Source organism: Syzygium oleosum, unplaced genomic scaffold (genome assembly GCF_021117445.2).
Source record: "Syzygium oleosum isolate NSW1041296 unplaced genomic scaffold, Sole_v2.1 Sole_v2.13, whole genome shotgun sequence".
Classification (NCBI taxonomy): Eukaryota; Viridiplantae; Streptophyta; class Magnoliopsida; order Myrtales; family Myrtaceae; genus Syzygium; species Syzygium oleosum.
Window position 1 is genome coordinate 1,405,601 of NW_026607497.1, and position 10,992 is coordinate 1,416,592.

At 41.1% G+C, this 10,992-nt stretch overlaps 1 protein-coding gene across 1 annotated transcript; it reads right to left on the bottom strand.

Moving 5' to 3' along the window:
* Positions 1–4,827: 4,827 nt before the first annotated feature.
* Positions 4,828–10,198, bottom strand: LOC115681269 (uncharacterized). The gene is made up of 7 exons (XM_030605155.2): positions 9,135–10,198; positions 7,773–8,012; positions 6,973–7,062; positions 6,403–6,552; positions 6,136–6,260; positions 5,394–5,523; positions 4,828–5,072 (listed from the first exon to the last, which is right to left on the bottom strand). Exons 1-7 carry the CDS (start codon positions 9,711–9,713, stop codon positions 4,947–4,949), a joined length of 1,440 nt encoding a protein of 479 aa, XP_030461015.1. The 5' UTR covers positions 9,714–10,198; the 3' UTR covers positions 4,828–4,946.
* Positions 10,199–10,992: the final 794 nt, after the last annotated feature.

A 10,992-nucleotide genomic window follows, 5' to 3' on the forward strand; every position in this document is an offset into this window, starting at 1 on the left:
GTGGAAGACCTCACTTTCTTTGTAATATTCGGTTCCTATGTGTATCCTCCGCTCCCCCAATGGATATGGCTTTATCCTTCACAACTTTGATAAGATGTTTGCGCATACCTGGGATATAGATGCTCTTGCCTCTGAAGATGGCGTTGTTCCTTTCATTCCAAATGATATTTTTAATACATAGTTGATAAATAAATAAGTAAAGAATTGTTTGATTCAATCAATAACCCAAGATTTCCTTTTAAATTGTCGTATTCCATTTATTAATTTGGCATTAAAGTAAAATAACTCAAATCACACTTAGGCTCCGTTTATTTCACGAAAAATTTAAAAAAAAAAGACCACTTATATCGCTTAAAAAATGAATGAAAGAAAAGTATTTCCACTGTTAAAGAAAATGTTTAGAAATAAATTATTGTCAATAATTATAATATTTTTCATTGACTAATTTCAAGCGATACAAGTGATCGTTTTTAGAAAAATATTTTCTAAATTATTCATTTTTTGCGAAACAAACCGACCCTTATAGGGAATTGATTTTCTTATTAATAAAGTAGATGCTTGTGAGAAAAACATGGAGCGGAGATAAAAATGTTAAATTTAAATCTTTTTTAGGGGTATCTTAAGTACTCTTTGTATTTTTAAGGGAAAACATTTGGAACTCGATTGTACATAATGTAGAAAAGAATTATACTTTGAGAATTACGAGTTTTCTATATTTAGTCATTTGATAAAGGGAAAATTTCATTTTGGTACCCAAAGTGGGGCCTTTTTCTCAATTTGGTACCCAAAGTGGACATAGTCCCAAATTGGTACCCAAAGTGCCCATTCAGTCTCAATTTGATACCTGAGTTCACCGGCCGGTCAAATGCTGACCGGCCGGCAAGAATTTACTATTCCGGCTACCGGAACAGTATTTTTTTTACTTTTTTATTTTTTTTTCTTTTTCTGTTTTTTTTCTTTTCCTTTTCCTTTTCCTTTTCTTTTTTTTTTCCTTGTTCCCTCCACCGGCCACAGCCATGGCCGGCGGAGGTCGCCGGCGTCGGGCGAGGGTGACCATCGCCAGATCCGGCGAGGGCGAGGGTCACCCGACGCCGGCGACCTCCGCCGGCCATGGCTGTGGCCGGCGGAGGGAAGAAGGAAAAAAAAAAGAAAAGGAAAAGGAAAAGAAAACAAACAGAAAAAGGAAAAAAAATATAAAAAAAGTAAAAAAAATACTATTCCGGTAGCCGGAAAAGTAAATTCTTGCCGGCTGGTTAGCATTTGACCGGCCGGCGAACTCAGGTACCAAATTGAGACTGAATGGGCACTTTGGGTACCAATTTGGAACTATGTCCACTTTGGGTATTAATTTGGGACTATGTCCACTTTGGGTACCAAATTGAGAAAAAGGCCCAACTTTGGGTACCAAAATGAAATTTTCCCTTTGATAAATTATCATCGATTCACAATAAAATATCGAAAACAGCCTGTCACACAGTTTAAAACTTAACTAATGCAGAAGAATTATGAACTTTCCAAAAAACGTGAGCATTTTTACGAAGACAAGATATCCACGGAATATGATATTATCACTGATTTTCATCAATTCACGTTATATCCTTTTTGTCGATAATCTTTCGTTCAGTCTTTCCCTCCAACGGCAACCCCGTCGCTCTCTCTCTACAAAGCGCTCCAACAGTCGCTCCTTTCCCGCGTCTCTTTGCGCTGCTTTGGTCGTGGTCGAGGGAGCATTTCCGCGTCGTTTTGCGCTGCGAGTCGGAGTGTGGCGCGCGCGGGGGAAGCAACGGAAGTTAACGATGGTGTTGCCTCTGGGTTCCGTTTCCAGAGTGGTTGTCTGCGTTGTTCTTGTCGTGATTGGCTCTGCGGTCTTCAAGCGTGATGCTCGACTCTTGCCACAAGATGAAGGTACGCGAGAATGACTAAAACCTTTCCTTTAATGGCAGTTAAGTAGTTCTTCCTTTTGGCCCTCTGTTTTTGGGATAATTGCTCTGTGAACTCTGGTCCTGAATCTCCCTCTGGCTCTCCTCGGTTGAGGTCTGCAAATTGAGCTATAAGGTTTGGAGCTTCTATCACATTTCTCCTCCCCTTTTTTCTTCGCGATTTTGTTTCTGGTCCAAGTGCGGGAGATATTTCTTCTGCACTCTCGTTTCCCTTTTCTGAAAACTCTCGCTAGCAGACAGAGCAGGGACCGCGGCGGCCGACGGTAGCTGCGGCCGCTCTAAAGTTTTACTTTTATGAGAAAATTTAAGCATAATTTTCATCTCCCGTCTCTCTATCTACAAAACCTACTTCGATAATTAGATTATCGAATCCTTTCCAAGTACTCTATCTTTGATCATCGATAACTATATCTTATCTTGCACTGTCCGGACTTTATTATACTAATATGGATGGTGGTATTGACATTTTATATTGAAATGGCTCTATCTTGATCACTGTTAACTTTATCTTGCAAGCTCATCTTCCCATACATGTAGCTTGTATAAGCACTTAGTTTTGATTGAATCAAGTAAATATGATGCAATGTCTGGACCCACTCGTTGCTCTACAGTCCTGAGATTGAATACGCCTTTCTTACTTGAGGTCGAGCCAATTTTAATCATATTAACCGAGGGGCTACCTTCCCTGGCTCCAAATCATTCTGTGCTTATGCACAAAACATGTCACGTAAAATAAGTAATTACAAGAACTTGTATGCCTAGGGGCTAGGATTACCAGAGTTAACAAATAATAATGCGGAAGTGAGAAATTGAGGAATTTTCTATAGAGTTCGTTGTTTATATTAATGAGTAACACGTCAAATCAAAGATATGCACAATCAAAAAGAGATATACGTACAATCTTGAAAGATGCTAATAATTAACATAATTATTAAAATATCTATTAACATAGAAAACTATCCTAGAGTAGCTCTAATTATCTCTGGCTTGAATTTAAGATCAAGTCAAATAGCATCCAGCAGCTGAGACGTGGCAGATGAGGCAGCTTTCGGCTGCTGTTTATGGCGAAACTTCCAAATCTAGTTGGTCTAAGGACAGTGAGTCTAGTGGAGTGAGTCTAGTGGTGTTGTTGGCTTCTCGAAACGACACATGAAAGGTCGAGATTCGGAGGAGAAACAATAAGCGGCCTATGTGGCTGGCTTGCAAAATAGTAACCAAGTAACACGGCCTATACGATTGGCAATGTAGCATCAAGCGGCCTAGCTTGGGAAAATGGTTACTAAGCGATGCGGCCTAAGAAAGCCACCTCAGTGAAAATGGTATAGTTAGACAATGTTGATGTCTAATGTTTATCTCATGTTTTTCCGCATAACATAATTTTTCCAACTGCCACTTCCTATTGAACACCCTTGACTCTTCCAAATCATTAAAGAGTGAAATACTTCTGCAGTGGATGAATCAGAAGCTTCCCAGAATGTTGTTTTGATGCTCCTTGCAGAAATGAGCCAAAGATTCAAACTTCTTTTCACTTGCTTAAGTACTCCCTACCCAAATTTGCAATGGATGGGGCTGACGAGATTTTGAAGGATTGTAAATATCAGAGATTCAGCTCGTCTGACGAGGTCCACCGAGATCTTTACGGGGAAAATGGTATAGTTAGACACTTTGATTTTGGCGTGAATTGTGGCGAGGAAACAAAGGAAAATGCAGCTTCTAGTGCAAAAGATGAAGCAGGCTTCACTATGAATGCAAATGCGGAGGCACAAGTTAAACCAAATCGAAGGAAAGATCAAAATCAAAAAAATGGAAGAACGATCAAATATAAGTGGCGCAATCAAGTGTCAGATACAGAGTATGCTCGATCAGTAGGTAATGCTGAATTGCCCTTGAGCACGATAATTTTCTTGGCTTCTGATCATTTAGTTTGCCGCTTAACAAGTGAGATTCATGACTAGATCCTTGGCGTTTCCAATATGGTTTTCATACTACTCTTTCATGTTTTTGATGTTTTCCCTCCAGACGCTGGATCACATCAAGGCATCTCTTAGGAAAAAAGTACTGAAGATATGTGAAGCAACAATAGCAGGAGTCACATTTATGATATCAAAGTGGCCGAGTGACGGTAAAGAAACCTGCATTTGGCATTGAGGTTTTGTTGGGCCCTATGCTGCTCCATCTACGTCTTCCTCATGCTTCTCGAATTAATCTCAGGATTTGTAATGGGTGGTTTTGCAATGAAACAATTGGTGACCAAACCGATTCAAACGACAGAGACCCTAAATTTTGATTACACTAAACCTAACCCAGTAGCCTCTGTGCTGTTTACGCCGTCTTTCTGAATCGATAGCTATTCAGGTTAACGAGCTGTTCATCATGCGGAAGCAAGTAAGGCAAAGTGCAATAACGGCATTCCTCATAACCAAGAACAGTATTAGTGTTGAATAAATCGAACAAACGGCACTTTTCATGGATTAGGCCTCAAAAGTTCGTTACACTTCAGTATTTCCGAGTGTCATTCCAAGAATTTATTTAGGCTCAGCTCCTACTCTTAAACAAACATGATTCCTCTGCAAATAAGATTGGTGAAGAGACAGGCCCTACATGCGCAAATTCTTGGCACGCCATTAACTACAACAATAAGTAGCGTATGTTCTTAGCGTTAGCAAAATGATAATCTACGACTCCTAGATGATAAAGAAGGAGGTGTTACGTTGTCATGGCTTGAAATATAGATCCCACCATGTCAAACTTTGCGCCAAAGAAACGGAGTGACGCATGGAGCTAAAAGGGCTATCTCTAAAATTTAGGAAGAGAATTGGGATCAATTTGGTCATCTCCTTCCAAAATAATCAAATCAGATTCTCCCAAAAGTGCAAGAGATGTAAAATGCGGACAAATAAAAACTCATCCATTGCCTCAAAAGTGGGGAAATATTCACATGGTATCCTGTGCTAACATGCGTAACACTATATACACTTCCAACTGCAAATTAAGGTTGTGATGCAGTCAAAACTCAACACCACTGTTTATCTGAACGGAGAAAGAAGGTCTACCGACAGTGGAGAGCGGCGCCTCCACTCTGACAACTACTCCTGAGCTTCCAACGTTCCCATTCCACTTAGATCTCCCAATCTGCATAGAACCCAGGGAGAGATTAACACGAAAGGACTTAAAGAGGCTACATTTGAGGTTCCATTTTTGAAGCAATATAAATCCGTTTTAGTGCATTTATCTTCTTCCTTACAGCATGCATTATCACATATAGCTAAGGCACAAAGTAAACAGGAGTATATGTGCAGGTCTGGTGTGTTCATCTTTCAATATTAATTGCTAACTCCAATTTGCACTTCCACAAATGATCATAATACCGAAAGGCACAAAATAGATTTCATGAGATCCCCTCAAAACGTCTGGTAAAAAAAAAATTCAGGTCTACAAGAGGGAAAAACTCACAGATACGGATGCAAATGCCGAAGGATGTGTTGTACATGCACAACCACATATCAAACTTAGCTGCTCCTTCACCGAATGACTGACTTCTGCGTGCAAACCTGGGGTGCTTCCACCAAAAGTAGGGCACACACTGGCCATGGCAAGATACAAGAGTGTAAGCGCCTAGTCATGAATAGATCGAAGAGGATTCTTGTCCAGTGATACTCAAGAAGAGAAAAAGCTAGTGATGAACAGATGCTTCCTAAGTAAAAGGTGGCAGAATTGGTGAGTTGTTCTCCACAGGATTTTTCAGAGTCGTCCAATCAACAGACAACTAATTTCTACACATTATGCATTAACAGCTCGCTTATGGGTAGCATCAGGTTTGTATCAATAATGAGAAGAAAAAGAAAATGGGAAGATGGGATCATCACTCGTCAGTTTTTGTATAGAGATGAAGCAGCAGAAAACATTACCTGAATTTCAAATCACAGTAAATAACTAATCAAATTAAGTGTGCTTTTCTAGAGCGCTGTCTTCACTCCATACGTCATCATGAATCTGGGGTTGAGAAGACTCTACTAATATGTTTTGTGCAAAGAAACGGAAAGAATCGAAATGGAAAAAGTGAAGGAAGAATATGCACGGAGCAACAAAGAAACATAAAAGACTCCTTGGGATTTTAAAGCCAAAATCGATAATAATTGAAGAATGTAAGACTCAAACAAGAAATGCTCCCCCGGTACAAAAGTGGTAATCTCACCTGAGCTGAATGGTTGGCCTGTACATGATTCCAGATCTTTGCCAAGCCAAGGATTGTGCAAGACCCAAACTAAAGGATTTATCAGGCCATTGAACCATTGGTGTGACACGTGTACCCCATTTGTTCTGTCATTCCAAGAAATGTATCATGAACAACAATATACAAGCAACTCCACAGTGAAGGTAGTTCAAGCCCAAAGATGGGAAACAACTGCAACCACCATAAACAGCTCTAAATATTCTTCTTTACTTTTTTACCAATGCGCACCTTACAAGAGAAGCTGAATCTCATCTCTCCTGGGTATTGACCCTCAGCCTGAAGAAGTCCGCCACAAACAGGTACAAAAGCACTTGTTGTGAGCCCCTCACCAGATACATAGGTGAGCTGGCCATTTGGAAATTGCAAATCCATGAATGACTGCACCAGGAGATGGCAGTGAGAGACTAGAACTAGCCACACTAAAATGCATACATGTATATATGTAAATATATAGGTTAAAGAGTAATGACATTTAATATGTGCACATCTGGGAAAGAGAGTAGGAGGGGGAGGGAGAGTTCTTGTAGTCAAATAGAGAGGTTCTTGGCGTCGTGATCCTGTATGATTACCCAATGTATTGGGCATACTCCATTTAAGCCTTAAAACAGGAACACTCCAGAGAATTAACATGTACACCCAACTTTCGAAAACCAAAAAGATCAACGCCAACCTAATTGACCTTTAATCACCAACCAAAAAGGTCCTCAAACACATTGAAGGATGAAAACCATAGACTTCCTAAGTTACAAATCCATTTTTTGGGGTAATACCCATAGTTTAAAAAAGTGATAAGCTTACACAAGCCAGAGGATTAAGGCAGAGCATTGACATCAAGAGCCACCTCCGATGCTTTGACCAAACGGCGGGACAAAGGGAATGGATCCCATTCTAACAATGAAAAAAGGTCAGATGAGAACAGATATTTATTAAAAGAATTGACCGCTAGACAGTTGACAATAGCAGAGAGAAAACATGGCATCCCATGATATGTCGACCTGTGTCGATTTCAAACTATAAACATTTTAAACGTATACAATGAGAATGACAGGAAGTAACTTTCTGCACTCCAAATTACATCTGAACACATCCAAATTGGCAAAATTCCATCAGACTACTAACTCAGAAAATTTTGAGTTTCTATACAACAGAAGAATTTTACATTCTTCTTCATTAAGTTCTAAGTGGAATATCCTGGATCTGGAAACAGACAGAAATAATAGCATTTGGTACCAACCTGTGCTCTTTTATAAAATGCTCGCAAAAATCAGGGCTTTTATGAATATGTCATTATAAGCTACTAAATTCTCAGGGGTTTATATCATAATTGCAGCCAATGATTTTGACGACGAGAATACTACATCGCAGTCAAACCACATTTGCATAGCATATCTTAATCCAACATCTTTATCTATAAACAACAAATGTAGCCTTAGCCAGATAAATATCAGGAAAAACATCTGGACAAACTTTTATTCTAGTTTTTGTCAGTAGCATTTGAGCAAATATGGTCAATTCTCGAGGCACATGAAGACACTTTTCCTTGTTTCTTTCTTTTACATTTTGGGACATGGTAAGCTGCAATAGAGTCCTCCTCATACCTTCCTATCATAACCATACCAAAGCAAGTGTTGCTTTGATAAATGAATGGGCAGGAGTAGTGTAGAATCACGAACAAAAAGTACTGGTCCGAGCTGTACAAGGAAAAGAGATGAACTGTCACTCCCTGATGTGGAACTCCCCTGCGAAGCCTCCACTCTCCACAAATCCCCCCGTGCAACCAAAGAACTCTCTACATCACGCGTCCGGCTATCATAAGTTGATGTAATATTCACTGTTCCCTGCATTCATGTAAGTTTGATGTCTGTGTAAGTGCCTTAAAACATGTAATCTGACATCTATTTAACACTAAAGAAAGAAAGCATTCAGGCTATCGCTATACACAGGTATATAAGAATTGCCATGACCACTGGATAGACATGATTTCTTGCCTTACCAAATTCTTAGCATTAGAACAACCCACGCGGATTAGAGTTTCATTACTCAGTTGCCAGTATCTTGCTTGGACACAAGCTCGATCCTTTATATCAATCTTCTTACTTCTCCCATTTAAGTAAAACTTCTGCAGGTACTTAAGCTAGCCTAACACAATAATCACATACCCGAACTTGTTCATCCAACATTAATTACTCCATGATATGTCAAATCATCTTTCATGAAACTCAGATAAAAGTGCCACTTCTATGACTTCCCAGAAAGTCCAATAGTTGCTATGATACAAATCTTATTTGCCAAAATGGGAGATGTTAACATCAAGTGTCAATAGGAAGTCCGCCACAATCACAAGGTTCAAGCAATAAAGCAAATTTTAAAGATATGGAAAAAGGGAAAGCTTCCACAACTTTCAAATATAATAGGGTAACAACTGCTTGACATTCTACTGCAGGATTTGGAAGAATCTATCTATTGAAAGGAAAGGGGGACAGCTGATTAGAGGAATGCATGTATCCCCAACGTCTCTTTCACAGACTTGTGGAAAGGAATAAATTTAGGATCTCAAGCAACCAACAAACAAACTACAGCAGCTCACAGCAACCAGCAAATATTACTATTTTCACATTTCACAGCAACCAGCATCAACCTAGTTTAGCATCTCTCAGGAACCAACAAATAAAGCTATTTCAGCTTCTAGCAGCAACCAACAAATCAATCAAGGCTTATCATGGAGGAAGAAAAGGGATGAAAGTGCTGCAGACAGCGCCACTTTCTCTAAGTCATGCAGCCAAAACATAGTACAACAAGCTATCTCCAACAACACGATCTTTTTCACTTGTCTCTTCCTCCACTCCACTACAAAGATATCTGTCTCGAAGAAACATAGTAACACATCCCTACTGAATAGCATGAACATGAGCAGATTAATACAGATTCAATATCACGTATAGGCGAGCGAAAAAATTAACCTGAGGTCTACCAAGATGCCCCGCAGCTCTGAGATTATTGAAACCAGCGACTTCCTCATCTGCCGATCCCTCAACTCTCCCATCATTCTCTGCAAACCCGAAATCCCTCAAGCGTTCGCTCAATGCACCCACCTCTTCATGTAAACTGGCACTCAAATCACCTCTCTCCCTTCTCATTCCCAAATCCGCACGAATCGAGGCCGCAGCCGCGTGGTCCTCCTGTCGGAAGGGCCCGGGCAAGCTCCGGAAGAACTGCTGCAAGAACCCGTTCAAGCAGTTCCCGAAATCCAACCCGGCCTGCCCGATCCTGTTCCCGATGTCGAAAATCGCGGAGACGCCCTCGATTCCAGGGGAATTGAACTTCTCCGTCGCCAACTTGAAGTCGGCCATCACGAAGCTCTGCGCGGGCAGTATCTCCAGGTCGAAGAGCTTGGCTTGCGCGGGGTTCGGCCACGAGAAGGAAGGAGGGGTCATGTGGGATTGGATCAGGCCCGTGAAGCCCTGCGCGAGGCGGTCGGCTAGGTCCTGACCGTGCCGCTGCACCTCCTCCCATGCTTCGAACGGTCTCTCCACGGACATTTACTGAAGCCCAGAGATCGAAGACGGCGACCCAAATTCCTCTCCGCTACGCGCTGTTCATACAGCGAGGAGCCCAGGCAGCAAAAGGGGTCCGATCAATCCGAAACGAACTCGCTTCGATACTAGCCAAGTTCCGATCTTCCTCAACCGCAGGTAGGGCTTTCGTTTCGTGACCGAGCGAACTACAAATTCTACGGCCCTGATGATGTTTCTCAACTCCGACTGCGGAACGAAGCGGGACGGCTGTCGATCCTTAGGGGCTTCGATTTCGGATTCCCCCCCCGAGCCTCCGCACGAGGACGGTGCTGCTCCGGATCGATTCGGCTGAGCGGAGGAATTCGAACGGAAGAGTTGAAAGAGCCGAGGGGAATGGATAAGAATCGAATCGCAGATGCGGCGCGAGTTGAAAGGGGAGGCGACGGAGAAGACGGGCGACTGACCGAGGATGCGCCGAGGGGGGTTGCGTAGTGCGCGCACACGCTCTCCCGTCGCCGCCACGTTTTATGGTTAAGGGCGGGGGGTAGCGTTTTGCCTGTGGCTCCGGTCCGAGGTGAGGAACGGAGGATGGATGGAGAGATATTATGTGAGCGGGTTTCGTTTGGGGCACATGCCCGTCGCCCAAAAACATGGTCACCGCCGACCGTGGGACCAATTTGCTTTGGGATAACGACACAAATTGTCGCTAAACTTTAGCCCAATATACAATGTAATTCCTGAACTTTTAAATTATTTAATATAATCTCTGAATTTTAACATAATGTTCACGATGATCCCTGAATTATTAATTTGTCCAATTTGATCCATAGACTTTTGATACATATTCAACGTGGTCATTAGACTATATAAAAATATTCAATATAATCCCTAAATTTGAATTAAATGAAAGACTACGTTGAACATTTTCATCCAACGTATATCAAGAGTGCACGAATGATATTGAATAAATTAAAATTTTATGTCAAAATTCAAGAATTGTTTACGTCATTTACCCATTTGCGTGTGTTGCTTGGTTTCCTTTTATCTTGTTTAGTATGAGGAGTTTCTATTTAAAGGCTTGTCGAATGATCGTACATGTTTGTATGTCATTTGAGGGTTGAAAGCAAAATATAACTAATTTGTCTTTTCGATCATTTAACTGGTTGTCGAAAAAAAATATATCCGTAACATCAACGAATCATTTAAAGGTGAGTCGGGGGGAATTTTGGAAGAAATGACTTTCCATCTAGACGAAGTTCTTCGACACGAGATATTTAAAAAGAAAGCGAATAATTATTGCATA